General features: G+C 51.7%; 1 protein-coding gene across 1 annotated transcript; it reads right to left on the reverse strand.

Annotated features, from left to right (window-relative positions):
• Positions 1-10,271: 10,271 nt before the first annotated feature.
• Positions 10,272-12,523, reverse strand: LOC149348897 (uncharacterized). Its single transcript, XM_089585936.1, has one exon. It carries the CDS (start codon positions 12,521-12,523, stop codon positions 10,280-10,282), a length of 2,244 nt encoding a protein of 747 aa, XP_089442062.1. The 3' UTR covers positions 10,272-10,279.
• Positions 12,524-18,045: the final 5,522 nt, after the last annotated feature.

Here is an 18,045-nt window from a genome sequence, read left to right on the forward strand (position 1 = left end):
CGAAAAGTGCGTGCGATTCGCTGCGGCGCGTCGTTGCGACCGTCGTCGCAACGACCGAACGCAGCTCGTCGCATGCGTCCAACCTGCTGGATGCCAACGACGAGCCGCATGCGACAAACGCAACGACGGGAAGCAGGAGCCAATGCGAGCGCAGAGAGCGGCAGCGTCATGATGACGTAGAGCGCGATGCTCAGGGCGCTCGGGGCCGAGCCATCCCGTCTGCCGGTGTCATAAAAACGAGCTAAAGTGTGTTCTTGACTTAAATAATAAACCCTGGGATGAGAAATGTGAAAGAATATGTCATTTTTGAGGATCGCTGACCAATACTGAGCTGCTGCTAAAGGTAACAACTGCGATACAAGCAAACTTCTTTCCACAACCGCTTCGCAGCTGCCGCTGGCCGGCTCGCCTGGCGCCCGCTCGCTTCGCTGCCGAAGGCGTCGCGGAAATTGACTATTTTACTACTTTATTGTGAGATCATGCTGTTGACAGTAGAGCGATGTGTGGAGTAGGCCTTTTATTATAGCTCAGGCGACTTCCGAAGCGCCGGCCGCTGCGGCTTCGATACGAAAGAGGCTATAGGCCTAGCTTGCGACGACCACGGCAGCCAGGCAGTAGCAGAGCTCGTCGCCCAGAGCGCCCGCGAGCGGTGCCGTTGCCGAAAGCTCGCAACATAAGCAGGCATGCTTTGTCGCTGCTCGAGCAGACTTTCTGATAACAAGGCAATCTTGTATTTTCTTGGGATATTTGTACACGATCACAAGCAGCGCTGAGGCACCGCTGCACGGCGGCGAAGTGTGACAGCGGTTGTGGGCGGAGCTTGGGTAGAGAGGCGCAGCGATGCTCACCGCTCCGTGTGTCCCTGCTTGCAGTGGGATGGCAGATCGCACGCGACGATCGGTGCGGCGCGTCGGGGAAGTTGTCGCACATGTGTTCCCTGCTTTAGGGCGGCGACGTAGGAGCGTCGTGATAAGGTTTAAGGCGACAGACGTGGACGATGTCGGTGGTGGCGCCAGAGGACGATGGCGAGGTTTCAAGGGGAGCAATTTCATAGTTCACGTCGGTAACACGGCGCACGACACGGTAAGGGCCACGGTAGTGCGAAAGGAGCTTCTCGGAGAGACCGACGCTGCGAGAGGGCGTCCAGAGAAGGACGAGTGATCCTGGGGTAAATTCGACGGCCTGGTGACGGCGGTCGTAGGCTGACTTTTGGGAAACTTGAGAGGCTTGGAGCCTACTACGTGCTATTTGGCGCGCCAGCGTGGCCTGGGAGATGGCGTCCCGAGCGTAAGCAGTGGTGGGGGCTGAAGAAGGCGACATGAGTGTGTCCAAAGGCAAGGTGGGATGCCTACCAAACAAAAGGTAGAAAGGAGAATAGCCTGTTCTGTCATGAAGGGAAGAGTTATATGCGAATGTCACATAAGGCAAGGCTGCGTCCCAATCTCGGTGGTCTGGAGATACGTACATCGCTAACATGTCGGTGAGCTTGCGGTTGAACCTTTCCGTAAGCCCATTGGTTTGTGGGTGGTAAGCTGTCGCGAGCTGGTGCTGCGTGTTACACGAACGAAGAATGTCGTGAACTACTCTGGATAGAAAATAACGACCGCGGTCGGTGAGCAGTTGACGAGGGGCGCCGTGGTGTAGGATGACGTCTTGCAGAAGAAAATCGGCGACATCGGTAGCGCAGCTGGACGGCAAAGCACGCGTGATGGCGTACCGAGTCGTATAATCAGTTGCGACAGCGATCCACTTGTTGCCGGAGAGGGACGTCGGAAAAGGGCCAAGAAGGTCGAGGCCAACACGGTGAAAAGGTTCCGGAGGTATGTCGATGGGTTGCAGAAGACCGGCAGGCAAAGTGGAGAGCCTTTTCCGACGTTGACACAGGTCGCAAGCGGCCACGTAACGCTTGACGGAACGATAGAGACCAGGCCAAAAGAAGCGATGGCGCACCCGAGCGTACGTGCGGGACACGCCAAGGTGACCGGCTGTCGGCAGATCGTGCAGTTCTTCAAGGATAGAAGAGCGTAGACGTTGGGGTATCGCGAGCAGGAGCGGAGGGCCATCGGAGCGTAGGTTTCGGCGATACAAAATGCCGTTCTGGAGCACGTAAAGGTTCAGAGATGGAGATCGGTTTGCAGAACGGATGCCATCAAAGATAGGTCGTAAAGATGAGTCGTGGCGCTGTTCGTTGGCAATATCGGCAAGATCAGAGATAGCTAAGAGGCAGGGCAGGGTCTCGGCGTCCTCTAGGTCAGGTGGTTCCACAGGGTATCGGGATAAACAGTCAGCGTCCTGGTGATGGCGCCCTGACTTGTACACGACGGAGTAGGAGTATTCTTGTAGGCGCAATGCCCAGACAAGGGCAAGACACTCGCGCTCAGTAATGGTGTAATTTTGCTCTGCGGCTGAAAGTAGGCGGCTGGCATAAGCGATTACTCGATCTTGACCCTGTTGACGTTGGGCTAGGACGGCGCCGATGCCATATCCGGAGGCGTCGGTGCGAACCTCTGTGGGAGACGACGGGTCAAAATGTGCTAAGATGGGCGGAGTGGTCAGCAAATGGACGAGGGATGAAAATGAGTTCTCTTGAGCAGGGCCCCAGGTAAAGGGGGTGTCGTTCTTCAGAAGATCGGTGAGGGGACGAGCGATGACGGCGAAATCTTTGATAAAACGGCGAAAATACGAGCACAAGCCGACAAAGCTGCGCACATCTCCCGCCACTGTCGAAATTATTGGTCCCGTCGCAGCACATACCGTCCTCTCAGCTCCCACCGCGACGACGAACAGCCCAGCCACTACACGCCCCCTCCAGCCCAGCACAGTGCTACAGTCGACGGCCAGATTCCCCGCTCCAGCCGCTCCCCGTCCCCCCTGCGTCGACAGTCACGTTCGCCCCAACGCCGTCGCTCCTCTCCTGGCCCCTCCGGACGCTCGCAAGCGGAAAACTAGACGCTGCAGTGTCTGGAGGTGATGCTGCAGTACAACCCCAGTCCCAAAATCCTCGATTAGCCCTTCGCGCACACCATAATTTGCTCGCCATTCATGTCGATGGAGTGCCTGTGAGAGCCCTGATCGATACAGGCGCGCACCTATCCGTCATGAGTTCAGCCCTATGACGCCGCCTCCGAAAAGTACTGACCCCTGCACCCAAAGCCGTTCTCCGCGTTGCCGACGGCGGAACGCCTCATGTTGTTGGACTATGCACAGCCCGTGTGACCATATCCGGCCGCCATACATCCGTTCTGTTCTCTGTTCTGGACCAGTGCCCTCATGAAGTCATTCTTGGCCATGACTTCCTGTCTGAGCATTCAGCCCTCATTGACTGCGCCACTAATGTTGTTCAGCTTGACCTTCCTCTTTCTGCTGAGTCGCCGTCCCCAGTTATATACCGTTTTTGTGCTGTCGACTTTGTCCGTCTACCGCCTCAAGCCGCAACTTACATTTCTTTCTCATCTGTTCCCCCTGTACCTGATGGTCACTACGTAGTCACTCCGGAACTTGACGTCGCCCTGACACGCAGCATTGCGCTTCCACACATTGTATTTACAATGTCGGCCAACCGAGCGTACCTTCCGGTCCTGAACTTTGGTTCATCCATCCAACCGCTCCCGGAAGGCATCTCACTCGCCACGCTGTGCCCTGCTGCCGAATGTGTGATATCAGTGGTGGACAGCTGCTTACCTTCCACTCAGCAATGCCGGTTGCCTGCGGCCCCATCAACAGCGAACCCAACGGACGACTACGCCGACATGATCGCTTCTGACCTTCCGCCGGTGCAAGCTCGCGATCTTAGGTGCCTCTTGTCATTTTTCCGCGACATCTTCGACTTTGATAGCCGTGTTTTGGCTCGGACCTCTGTGGTGACGCATCACATTAACACCGGTGATTCCGCTCCTCTCCACAGACGTCCGTACCGAGTGTCTAGCGCCGAACGCACCGTCATAAATCAAAAGGTGGACAAGATGCTCGCAAAAGACATCATCGAGCCCTCGTCAAGTCCTTGGGCTTCACCAGTCGTCCTGGTGAAAAAGAAGGACGGCAGCTGGCGCTTCTGCGTTGATTATCGGCACCTCAACCGCATCACAAAAAAAGACGTATATCCACTCCCAAGGATCGATGATGCCTTAGATTGCCTCCACGGCGCCAAATATTTCTCTTCAATTGATCTTCGATCGGGGTACTGGCAAATTGCCGTTGATGACAAGGACCGCGAGAAGACCGCCTTCGTGACGCCTGATGGCTTATACCAGTTTAAAGTCATGCCGTTCGGCCTCTGTAACGCCCCGGCTACCTTCGAACGAATGATGGACTCCCTTCTTCGTGGCTTTAAATGGTCCACCTGCCTCTGTTACCTAGACGATGTTGTGGTTTTCTCGCCTACTTTTGCCACGCACCTCGAGCGCCTCTCCAATATTCTGACAGTGTTTCGTAACGCCGGACTTCAGCTGAACTCATCGAAATGCAAGTTCGGTCGTCGCCAACTCACTATTCTCGGACACCTCGTTGACGCTTCTGGTGTACGCCCAGATCCCATCAAAATTCAAGCTGTGAAGGACTTTCCTCTTCCAAGGTCGTCGAAAGATGTGCGCAGCTTTGTCGGCTTGTGCTCGTATTTTCGCCGTTTTATCAAAGATTTCGCCGGCATCGCTCGTCCCCTCACCGATCTTCTGAAGAACGACACCCCCTTTACCTGGGGCCCTGCTCAAGAGAACTCATTTTCATCCCTCGTCCATTTGCTGACCACTCCGCCCATCTTAGCACATTTTGACCCGTCGTCTCCCACAGAGGTTCGCACCGACACCTCCGGATATGGCATCGGCGCCGTCCTAGCCCAACGTCAACAGGGTCAAGATCGAGTCATCGCTTATGCCAGCCGCCTACTTTCAGCCGCAGAGCAAAATTACACCATTACTGAGCGCGAGTGTCTTGCCCTTGTCTGGGCAGTAACTAAATTCAGACCCTACCTGTTCGGCCGTTCATTCGCTGTTGTCACTGATCACCACGCTCTCTGTTGGCTGTCTTCACTAAAAGATCCCACCGGTCGCCTTGCTCGCTGGGCATTGCGCCTCCAAGAATACTCATACTCCGTCGTGTACAAGTCAGGGCGCCATCACCAGGACGCTGACTGTTTATCCCGATACCCTGTGGAACCACCTGACCTAGAGGACGCTGAGACCCTGCCCTGCCTCTTAGCTATCTCTGATCTTGCCGATATTGCCAACGAACAGCGCGACGACTCATCTTTACGACCTATCTTTGATGGCATCCGTTCTGCAAACCGATCTCCGTCTCTGAACCTTTATGTGCTCCAGAATGGTAGTTTGTATCGCCGAAACCTACGATCCGATGGCCCTCCGCTCCTGCTCGTGATACCCCAACGTCTACGCTCTTCTGTCCTTGAAGAACCGCACGATCTGCCGACAGCCGGTCACCTTGGCGTGTCCCGCACGTACGCTCGGGTGCGGCATCGCTTCTTTTGGCCTGGTCTCTATCGTTCCGTCAAGCGTTACGTGGCCGCTTGTGACCTGTGTCAACGTCGGAAAAGGCCCTCCACTTTGCCTGCCGGTCTTCTGCAACCCATCGACATACCTCCGGAACCTTTTCACCGTGTTGGCCTCAACCTTCTTGGCCCTTTTCCGACTTCCCTCTCCGGCAACAAGTGGATCGCTGTCGCAACGGATTATACGACTCGGTACGCCATCACGCGTGTTTTGCCGTCCAGCTGCGCTACCGATGTCGCCGATTTTCTTCTGCAAGACGTCATCCTTCACCACGGCGCCCCTCGTCAACTGCTCACCGACCGCGGTCGTTATTTTCTATCCAGAGTAGTTCACGACATTCTTCGGTCGTGTGACACGCAGCACCAGCTCGCGACAGCTTACCACCCACAAACCAATGGGCTTACGGAAAGGTTCAACCGCACGCTCACCGACATGTTAGCCATGTACGTATCGCCAGACCACCGAGATTGGGACGCAGCCTTGCCTTATGTGACATTTGCATATAACTCTTCACTTCATGACAGAACAGGCTATTCTCCTTTCTACCTTTTGTTTGGTAGGCATCCCACCTTGCCTTTGGACACACTCATGCCGTCTTCTTCAGCCCCCACCACTGCTTACGCTCGGGACGCTATCTCCCAGGCCACGCTGGCGCGCCAAATAGCACGTAGTAGGCTCCAAGCCTCTCAAGTTTCCCAGAAGTCAGCCTACGACCGCCGTCACCAGGCCGTCGAATTTACCCCAGGATCACTCGTCCTTCTCTGGACGCCCTCTCGCAGCGTCGGTCTCTCCGAGAAGCTCCTTTCGCACTACCGTGGCCCTTACCGTGTCGTGCGCCGTGTTACCGACGTGAACTATGAAATTGCTCCCCTTGAAACCTCGCCATCGTCCTCTGGCGCCACCACCGACATCGTCCACGTCTGTCGCCTTAAACCTTACCACGACGCTCATACGTCGCCGCCCTAACGCCGAGACGGCGTTTCAGCAGCCGGGGATCCTGAAGCGGGTAGACGACGACGACGACCAAGAGCGTGGGAAGAGTAGAAGACGACAACGAAGTTCGGACTGTGTTCTCGGTGCCGCTCACAGCTGTTCTTCTCTATTTGTAAATATTTGTAAATATATTCTTTCCCGCAACACTATTTTCGTTATATTTGAATGACTTGCCGAAGGTCCTAAGTTCCTCTGATATTTTAATGTATGCAGATGACACTGCGATCATAGTTACAGCTGACAACCATGAGGATCTAGAAGGAAAAACAAACACTGAATTGGAAAAAATTTGAAGCTGGTTTTTTACCAACAAGCTAACAATTAATTCAAGAAAAACCAAATATATAGTGTTTAGCTCAAGAGGAAAAGCCATTCATAGCAACCAAATTAACATTTTTATTAATGACCACTCACTTGAACGAACACACTCATTTAAGTATCTTGGAGTCATTCTAGATGAACATCTACACTGGAAAAATCAGATTAACGCCGTCTCTTCGAAGTTGGCTTCAGGCTGTTACGCCTTACTACAGGCCCGCGATGGTTTAAACACACAAACACTGCGTACCCTTTATTTTGCACTTATTAATTGTCATTTAACATACTGTGTGGAACCATGGGGTTTGACATACAATACTTACCTTGATCCTAACCGGCGATTACAAAAGCGGGCTATCCGAATTATAACACAAAGCAAGTATACAGAGCCAAGTAAACCACTTTTCCAGTTATTAAATATCCTTTCTTTTGACATTTTGCGGTCTTTAAAAATAGCGGTGTGTGTAAACAACATAGTCAAATATAACCAACCTTTCAATGCCTCCCTGTTTCGCTCATCTTCTCGACTCACAATAAACCTTACATATAGTAACTTTAATCTACCCCCGAATTATAACATTTACAGCGAAAGATTGGTGCAGTTTTCAGGAGCCAAGGTTTGGAATGCTTTACCCCCAGAAATAAAACAGTCCCATGAAACAAATAGAGAATTGCGAACATACTTTATGAGCCTTATTTGACATATGTGACAGTTGTCTTCGGTTTGTGTCTGTTGTACCATGTTGTTCATGAAAGATTTTTTTTATTCTGCTGTAAAATGAGCATCATTTTATTTTTTTCCCTGTTGTGTGCTGTATTTGGATCTTTCGCCGTGATTTTGTGCTTTTTATTTTTCACAAGTGCTGTGTCATCGCTTTCATATATTTAATTTCTGAACCCCACACTAGCCTCTGGCCATGGGTTCAGTCAGTGTTTTGGTAATTTGTATGGCAAGACTAGAAATAAAATGAATGAATGAATGAATGAATGAATGAATGAATGAATGAATGAATGAATGAATGAATGAATGAATGAATGAATGAATGAATGAATGAATGAAAGCAGGTAGCGTGCAACAGAGATACAGGACGCACAGAAAGAGGACACTGACAAGCTCTGTTGTAACGTCGTAGTTAAAGAACGGGAAAGGGCCCTGTGCAATAGCAATGCATTGAAGAAGGATGGACGGTGGGATAAGTTGGATATTTTCATATACATCTACCGCTATATAGCGCAAAGCGCGAATATTATTTTCATATTAGTATTAATTGACGAAGACGACTATTTCCAATGCACAGCGTGAGAGTAGGTTGCAGTTCAGCACGAGGCGTATACATAGGGCAAAACGCTTGTCTGGAACACGTTCTTGGCGTGTTTCGGGCTGAACACGCGATATCTATAGATAACATTTGCTTAAAAATGGTTTGGATGCAATCATGTGCAGTTAAACGTATATGATTTCGTTGTCATTTTTCGACTTCCTGGTCGCAGCGGCTTTGGGAAGTGCGGAACAGACAGTTCGCTCGTTCCAGACATTTCTTTTGCCTTCTCTACGTTATCGGCTGCGGTGATAGCGTTTTTCTCTCGTGCAGTGGCCAGCTGAGATGATCTGATCGCAGAAGCAGCAATATTTATTTTGGAAGGGGGCTGAGGAGTTCCGGGTGAAGACCAGAAGGCAGCGATCATGGCGGCGGCAGGGCGACGTATAGTTAATTCAAAAGGCGATTCAGCAGGCAGGTCCCGCGCATTGACCACAACCGTCGTTCTCCTCTTCGGCGGTTGCCTGCACTGGGCCCGCGCTGGCCTACTGCATTGCCATTTATTTATGATTTGCTCAAGGTCACCCTGGAGGTCAGGCTTCCTTCGTGAGATAGTGTTTTCGCACAGCTGTCTGGTTCACAAGTGTCCTTCAGTCGCTAACATCTTATTGCACGACAGGTGTGTCGACAGGTAGCTCACGGTTATTTGCCATGGCTGGAAGAAGCCAGCACTGCCCTGAAAGGTGCTCTCAAAAAAGGTGCGGTATTCTTAGAATGTTAAAGGACGCCGCTTCACCAATATCCTCCAGCAACAACAACTCGGCTGCCATATGACATTCCGTATATCACTCGGCTGCTGACCCGAAAGATGCGGGTTCGATCCCGGCCCGTGTACTGTGCGATGTCAGTGCATGTTAAAAAACCCCAGCTGGTCGAAATATCCTTAGCCCTCCACTACGGCGTCCCTCATAGCCTGAGTTGCTTTGGGACGTTAAACCCGCGAAAAACCGCAAACCGTAGTCAGACTTTGAATCTCGGCGACTTCGCGCCTTTCCCTCTCCTAGCTCTGGTCGCTTTTGGCACGCGCAAAGGTCGGCGCGCCTCGCGCAGCAATTCCCCTTTGGGGGGAGCTTCCCCACTCGCCGCAGCGACACTGCTGACTGGCCGCGGCCATGGTAGCTGCGTGACGCATAAAAGAATGTGACCAACAACCATCTCTAAAACAGAATATGCACACTAATCCGGTGGTCCAGATCCTAGAAAAAAAAATTGCATCAATATCCAAGACTGGGAGTCGAACCCTTGGCTGCTCGAATAGATACGCTTCAAACACCACTGCTCAAGAAGTAAGCGGCTGCAACCCGTCACAGGACCCTTTGCATCCAATGGTCGGGGACAGCCCCTCCCTGCATCGTCACGCCGCCGAAGCAGCAAAATGTCGCAATGTCACTCCACTGACTTTTAAATATCCCATCTCGCCCCACTCTCCCATACAAAGTGGGTTTACGTATAGCACATGCGCAGGCACGAGCGTACCACTCTTCTAACGCCATACACATCCCGTCAGCCCGTTGTAGATCCCCAGCCGGTCAAAATTATTCCGGAGCACTCCATTACGGCCCCTCTTTCTTCTTTTCGCTCCCCCTGTGGGCTCTCGCAGTAACCACCGTCGCTGTATGGCTTTTTCAGTCATAGTATCGAGAAGGAGTCTCGTTGATTCTGTGCTAACGAATTTAAACACCATTCTTGCGAAGCGATATGCGTTTAACTCCACCCTCTCCTCGGGAATGCTGGCGCGGGGACACTAGCGTCTATTATTATTACAGGCAGTTTAAACAGAAAAATTCGTACACAGTTCATGCAGCGCAGATTTACTAAAGTTATCCGGCGAGACTTCGCTACAAGGCGGTATCTCGACCAGTGGCAGTGAAGTTTTATCCTTGCTTGCACGGTAAAGATCACCATAATAATAATGATTTAATTTAGCATTCTTGGCGGGCGGCCGAGGCATGCATGGTAGCAAAAGGCAATAGTACTGCCCATACGTACCACGAAAGTTTGCGCTAAGACCACGTTTGTCAGCAAATTGAATTGCCTAAGCGTGTCTCGCATTCACGGCACATAGTCTCGGACTGTATTTGCAGTATTTAAGCTTTATTTACAGCAGCGTTACATTCATCGATCACAGCACATTCAATGAGGTAGATTTCACTCGTCTACCACATCTGCCAACTTTAGAAACTTCCGCACGTGGCGCCAGCTATCGGCATCGAGTCCGTCCAGCTGCACCGGCCGGTTGCCGCCTTCGCTCGCCGAGCGGCAGATGACGCTGTTTCGCACGACTCCCGCGGCCCTCATGTAGCCGTCCATCTCGACGAGGCAATCCAATGCTTGATTCACGACGGCGGCGGCAGTAACCTCGTCCACGCCGGCAAACTCGGATACCTCTCTGATCACGCCTTGTCCGCTTGATACCTCTTCGAGCGCCCTTGCGCAGCTCTTGCTTTGTGTGACGCCCATCACGAAGTGCGACGCCCTCATGGCCAGGGCGCGGTTGCGTTTGATGACTCGCTGGATGCACAGGTAATCCGTCTCCTCATCCACCGGACTGTGGCTCAGCTGGAGCATGGTGTAGTTTTTGCAGAAGCGCGACTGCAGCTCGAAGAGGAACATTTCCAGGGCACCGAAGTTGCTTTCGCATACAAAGAAGCCGAAGTCGCACAACATTTTGCTTCCTGTTAGGACGAGGGCCAGTTGACTCGTCTCGTTTTCAGTGAGACGCATGTCGTGAAGTCGCAGAGTGCGGAGGCTACTGTTCTTGGACAAGGCTTTAACCAGGCTTCCATGACTCACTTGCGGAACGCCGCTCACCGGGAGCCTGAGTTCTAGAGTTCTGAGCTTTGTGGTTGTCTCTAAGAACTCTGCGAGGGTGGACAGGGCGTCGGCGTCCAACAGGCGAGCGTGGCTCACGCTCAGACTCAGCGACGTGATCTGAGTGCAATGAAGCAACAAGTGGAGGGATTTCTCGAAGAACTGCGTGCGCCGGAGGTTTCCGACGTCCCAAACCACGGTCTGTATCAAATTGGGGTATTTGGACAGGTCACCCGACCGCTCTTTGACTACGTAGTTATGTTCCAGGCGCATACGGTCTTCCATGCCTGTCTGCCGGATGATTCCGCAAAAGGCGCTCACGTCGTCGTCGTGTACGCGCGCCAACGTGACCATGCGGATAATCTTGTTGGAACGCACTGCCTCGCAGAACCAAGTGAACTCTTTGGCCGTGAACGTCGATATATCGACGGTGAGCTGTTCCAGGGACTTCTGGCGAGCGATACCTCTCAGGCATAGCGCCATGTCACGCGGCCCTTCGCTGTCACAATTCTTCCAGCCCTCCCTGGAGTCGAAGCGCCCTTGGAAGGCTTCAAACCAGGACGTGCCAATGAGCGTGAGTCGGCGAAGCGTTTGGTTTCCTCTGAAGAGCTTGCCGATGACGCCGAAGTTCCATCTCCCCAAGAAGAAGCCGGCGACGTCCAGATCTTGCAGCTTTGTGTTCATGCAGACGCCATCCACGATGGCTTTGAGGGAGGGTGGGTGACTGGTGCAGCTCTTGCGGACCGTCAGAGAAAGCAGCCCGCAGTGTGCGCTGCCGACGTAGTCGCGCAATATTTTGCTCGTCACGTTGGGATCACGGATGACCAGGCAGGCGCTAAGGCAAAGCGTTTTAAGGCTCTTATTCCTGCTGAGCGACCTGAAGAGCGCGGCCGCATGTGGCGCAGGCATGTGCACCTCTGTCAGTTCAAGAACGGAGAGCGTGGTCGTCATTCGGAGAAAGGTCAGGAGACTGTCCGACGGGCACCTCTGCAGTTTGTCATGCGTCCAGACCAGCTCTTGCAGGTGGTTTAGGGACCCGATGGCTTTTCCCAGGTAGTCCACGAGAGCCTGGCTTACACGGTAAACGGATCTGATCCTGAGTGACCTCAGAAACGGCCCTGCCTGGGTGATGGCCTCGGCGATAAGCTTTTCGTGACCTGCAAACGCTTCTCCCACTACGTCGACCGACACAACGCAGCGGTGGTTCTTGAGGAGGTCTTGGACGACGGACAGGGCTCTCAGTCGTTCCCCTTCAGTCACACGAGCATTGTCCGCGTTGCCGGCCAGGTTCTGACAGTCTTCTTGTTTTCGCGGTTGGTACCGGGACGCGTTCTGAATCGCGGTTACTACCCAGGGTGCTTGGTACCACGCCAAGGACAATCTTCCGGGCAGCACTTCGATAAGTTCGAGGCCTATTGGCCGCAGGTAGTCGTTGAGAGCTTCGAGCTTACTGAAGATGGCGCAGAGACGACCTGGTTCTGTGCTCGTGCAAGGCCCCGTGCGCACGTAGACGATGGCTTCAGCCGACGCAAGACGCTGCTGGCCGTGTTTGTGGCCATGGCGGCCGACCAAGTTCCCCATGTGAATGGACTTGGGGTCAGGAGCTGTGCAGGCCGCTGACTTTCCTTCGGTGGACGTCGCGTGAACCTGCAGGTGCACAAACGAAAGGTAAGGCGGATGAAGACTGCAGCGCGGGTCAGGAGATAAATGCGAGTGCATTATATCGCAGGTGAACTCAAGAAGAGAAAATTTACCCAGGCAGAACAGAGCCCCGATACTCGTGAATGTTAGATTGAAATTTAGGCAGGGGTGTCATATTTAGGCGAGGAGATGAGATCCGGATAGGGTGGCCGCAGCTATAGTCGGATACAACTCAAGAACGCAGCGGGGAGTTCCCTTTAACAGAGGCCCTCCAGCCATGGTGTCGACCGGTTCTCAGGACGGCCTGGTTCTCATAATCACCTCGCGTGAAATCACAAATGACTGCCGATTGGCGGCAATTAACCGTAACGGCATGACAATCGATCCGACGCCACTGGCTGGAAGGCGTCCTTGGAAGGGAATTCGCCGCGGTGTGTAACAGCTGAAGGAAAACGTTCTCCTAGAAATGCTTGCAACAAAACAGATCCTATCGCGACTGGTACAGTCTCTGCCACTTTGCCAAAACTAACCAGGCTGCATGGCTTGCTTCTCATTCGTATAGTAGAGCCCTTACAGCTTCCCTAAAGATCAAAGTGGTTTTGTAAGGTGAGGACAAGAGTTCTCCTTACCGTGCAGATATTTAGAGCTTGAGGGCTGGCATAACAGCTTCCATATACGACTGAGAAACAAACCGTTCAGGCTGCTCCTCTCGGCTAAGACTGTGCACGGCACTCTACAGTGACAATTTAAGCAGCCAGCATGACATCAACACGTGAGCTTCTTGCTCCGCTAAGTCTTATAGTAAAGTACATGCAAATACGCTTTCTCTAGTCTTCGTTTCGCGGAAAATTGGTTAACGATGTTCCTCTCATACAGTGTGAATCACAAAGAACAAAGAAGATTTGTAGCGGTGAGACTGTCATGAACATGACTGCGCACTGTAGTTTTGCTGCTCACAAGATTGACAGTCACGAGCGACAGATCTAAATGCAAAAGTTCTAAGGAATGTGCACAAATTTGACCTTGGTGTCACCTTGCAATACCACTTTAGCAACAGCCGTAAGTTAAACGTCGCCGCCGCGGTGGCTCAGTGGTTATGGTGCTCGGCTGCTGACCCGAAAGACGCGTGTTCGATCCCGGCCGCGGCGGTTCAATTTCTTTGGGGGAGAAATTCTAGTGGCCCGTGTACTGTGTGATGTCAGTGCACGTTAAAGAACCCCAGGTGGTCGAAATTTCCGGAGCCCTCCACTACGGCGTCTCTCATAGCCTTAGTCGCTTTGGGACGTTAAACCCTATGAACCAAACGAAACCTAAGTTAAACGTCAGATGTCCAACGATAGTAGACAGTGCACTACATGACTGCGATCTACAAAGTTGTGGAACCAAAACTGACTGCTCCCGACATAATGGCCACCTCCAAATTTGGCCCGGGTCATTTCCACAATTGGATCCGGAAGATTTTGGAATGTTCTCGCATTATAATAGGTTTAACCAAGCTAAATCCCTTAGTGTACCATGTCTACCACAGGTACACCATGTTGCCTGATATGGCGGTAAGCGGTAGTGGCTGTTAACGGCACGCGAGCACTTCACGAAGTCTCCATGAGGTTGGTAATCGCGGCGCGTTCAGGCGGACTTCGCTGGATTCTATCTTTGTCTAATAATATGGGCGAAGCCTACTTCGTGGGAAGCACCTAGGTCGGAGCATTTTCAAGGCGCTCGACAACTTCCCAAAGCGCACCTGAGCGATTAGAAACATGCATTCAATGGTAATTAGCAGAGACTTATTATTCCTAACTACATTCACTTGATTTTTATTCTTAAGGATGCTTCTGTTTAAGCTTGATTTATTGTAGGTGGGACACCCCGAATATATTAGACACTTCTAGTTGGGCGTACGCAGTAAGCGCAGAACGTTCCGTACCGCTGGGCCACTTGCGTACGTACGCATCGTTGCGTGCGTGCGCTACGGGCACGTTACGGCCTGCGTTGACATGATGGCGGCGCCCTGCTCGCCCGCTTCGGAATAAATGCATGTCACCACCGGATTCTTTAACGCGATAGCTCGCTCAAATAGTAGCGGTTCGCTTTTATTTCGCACACTCTTGCCCACGCGTAGAGGTATAAGTGATAACTAGCCCCGGTTTTTCAGATCCTTAGACAATTTTCAAGCTCTTAGGCCTAACGAAATGCCCTGTGTTTACTGCAGTTACTGTATATGCTACACCTTTGGTAGCATATACAGTAACTCTAGTGTTTACCTGGCAAGAACGACACCTGGCGAAGCAGTTGTCTAGCTTTTAGTCATTTGTTACATTTTGTTTTATTTGCATAGTTTTTTTTCTTGGAACGAAAAAGGCTCGCAGTGCACCCAGCCTAGTTATCAGTAATTGCGGATGAAAATTTCTTCAACAGAGTGTTGATTAGCCGTGACGTCTTGTCACTAGATGGCTCTACCGCTTACGCGTGCCCATGAGGGAAGCTACGGCACGGCCAGCTAAAAGTGTCGTGCTGACACTATTTACGGCGTACGCAATGCAGTAAGCGATGCGTGTGGAAGCTGACTGCGTACGCCCAACTAAAAGTGTCTAGTGTAAGCACGACACTAGTTGGCCGTGCCGTAGCGTGCCTCAGGGGCACGCGTATACGGTAGGGCCGTCTAGTGAAGACGCCAAAGCACATCAACGCTGTGTTGAAGAAATTTTCATCCGTAGTTACTGTTAACTAGGGTGGGTGCACTGCGAGCCTTTTTCGTTCAAAGAAGAAACTATGCAAATAGAACTAAATGTAACAAATGAATAAAAGCTAGACAACTGCTTCGCCAGGTGTCGCTCTTGCCAGGTAAACACAGGGCATCTAGTTAGGCCTAAGAGCTTGAAAATCGACAAATGATCTGAAAAACCGGGGCTAGTTATCACTTATACCTCTACGCATGGTCTAGAGTGTGCGAAATAAAAGCGAACCGGTAGCATTTGAGCGAGCTATCGCGTCAAAGAATCTAGCGGTGACATGCATTTATTGCGAAGCGGGCGAGCAGGGCGCCGCCATCTTGTCAACGCAACCCGTTACGTGCCCGTAGCGTACGCACGCAACGACACGTGCGTACGTACGCACGCAAGCGGCCCAGCGGTACGGAACGTTCTGCGCATGCGCACTCGCGACCCGCAACGTTCCTGCGTACGTAAGCCCGTTCCGTAGTATTCATGCACGCTATTGGACAGCAATGATGAACCAGAGCAGCGGAGACAGACGCTTACACTAATTACAATCAGCTTCCCGCTGCAACAGTGACTTATTATGAACCCCTTACCGTATAGTCTATCATCTATGATACGGTGCATTTTTCTTGTAAATAATCGTGATCGGTTAGAAGGGATTTCGTACTTATTTAGGGGTACAGAAAATGCAATGCGTGGAAGCCGTGCCGTAGTGAAGATTTCGCGCTGGGCGGTCTATGTTATTTTAGCCTGGGCCATGCTGAGAGAGCACTAGTTTTAAAAAGCACGTGTATAATCTAAAGCCTAAAGACCAAGTGTAAAGAGTAAAGACCTGCCTCCGTTGTGAAAACAATGGAAATGTGATGAATTACAAGGATTACAGGGCAAAGATTACGGGATACAAGATAAAGCTCGACGCGTTATCTTTCCATCACCGCTGGGACACGATAAGCACATATGGTAATTAAGACCAGAGTTCCAGGTTAGCAGCGAAATGAAAGGCACGGACGGAAAAGACGTACACTCTACAGCGAGCCACCTAGATTGCCGTTTGGGCGTTTTCTTTGTCTTTGCCACTTCCACATCCTTAACATAACCTTCGCGTGCGTTCTGTGCCGTCTGAATATACAACGCGGGAAGAAAGACAAAACGGAGAGACAAAACGCAATCAGTAGATGGAACCACTAACCTGGTAAACACGCCCGGTCGACAAGATCTCAGCAGGCCACGGCCGTCGAAGCGGTGTTTTTCCTGGATCACCAAACAGCGCACCACAATCAACCGAAGAGGAGATGGACGTTTGGACTACCTGCCACGTTCGCCCGCTTTATCAAGGCAGTGAGGTTGGCTGTGATTGGCTGTCCGGCAACTTGTGACTCACTCTCCAGGCATCCAAGATACAAAACGACAGCTGACCTAGAAACCCACCAGAAGAACCCTTCCTAGTTCCAGTGACTCATGCCAACTGGTCCTTCCAGAAGTCTTTATGCTTCCGGGCGGACAATAAGGACTCAGAAGGGCAGGAATAGGTGCGGGGGGGTGGGGGGGGGGGGGGGGGGGGGTTGGTGCTGGCTGTAGTGTGGGGGAGATAAGGGGAAGATTTTCGCGGGAGGTCAAAAGAAATACACTGAAAGAGTTAAGCTGCCCTGACCCCGATTCCCCTGACCCTGTTAGAGTGACCAAGCAGGAAGTGGTAGTTGGAACGGAATTGTCCCCTTGGTCTATGGTTGGGGTGACCCCTCTCTCCATTGTGACGCCGCTCCCTGCTTTGTCATCCTAGCAGGGAGAGGATATTCGGCTAACCCCATTGACAGGAAGAAGTTCCTTTGACAGGGTAAAGCCCTTCGTTCTCAAGGTGTATCCGACTATAACAACGCTTTACTCGGAATTTATGCCCGCTCACATTTCACACGTGTTTTAGTTATTTTCGGATTGGTAAAATATGTGCACGTGTACAAAAATTTCTGGAAGTTAGTGTTAGAAACTTGAATACCTTCGTCAGTCTTGAGGGAAGGTATATGTTGCCTCCGCTATTTCCGAATCGATCGACGGTTTCAGAGAACGCCTTTTACATTCGTTTCTTTCTGATATTTTCCCCCCTGAATTTTAACTTTTCCAACTATAAATGCGTGCAGCCAGATCAACCATGTGAAGATCTGTTTTGTTATTAATATGACTCTTAGCAAAATTTTACAATGTCGAGTAGACTCGAAATGAGTAACTAATCACTAGAACCCCCAAGCAAAGCCGTACCGCTGCAAAAAGAAAAACAACTGCGCAGTTTTCTCAGGAACTTCACAGTTTATCCTGGTTAAAAATCTACCTCCCCCCCACCCCCTCCTGCTTTCCAGAGAAGTCATAGCTATCCATGACGTCGGAAACGGCATACGGGTCGGAGGATCGGTCGGGAAAATAACCTTTAATATTATGTGTCCCTTTTCGCGAGCTCTTTCCGCCCAATTTCGATGAGCCGATGCTTGGAAACACGGACACCACTACCTAGGCTTCTGCCCTGTGTGCAAATATCTAGGCTATAGGCACCCTGCACCCGCCAGGCACCGCCACCGTAGGGGCTGCGTTCAGCTCCCCCGCGCGGCCAGTTCCTCGTCCCTGTCAGGAAGGCTCGCCCCGCGACTGCGAAGGGATGACGTCTGCTAGCGGCTGCCGCTGTTCGTGGAGCCGGGATTTCGACCTATTCATTCATGAGGCTGAAAAATTCTTTCGAGGAGCGAACGTCAGGAAAGG

The sequence above is a fragment of the Amblyomma mixtum genome, chromosome 4 (genome assembly GCF_055824585.1).
Source record: "Amblyomma mixtum isolate Tamu chromosome 4, ASM5582458v1, whole genome shotgun sequence".
Classification (NCBI taxonomy): Eukaryota; Metazoa; Arthropoda; class Arachnida; order Ixodida; family Ixodidae; genus Amblyomma; species Amblyomma mixtum.

Bases quoted from the DNA above. Each gene is read 5' to 3' on its own strand.
- LOC149348897 (XM_089585936.1), bottom strand. From the start codon at position 12,523: ATGGGGAACTTGGTCGGCCGCCATGGCCACAAACACGGCCAGCAGCGT.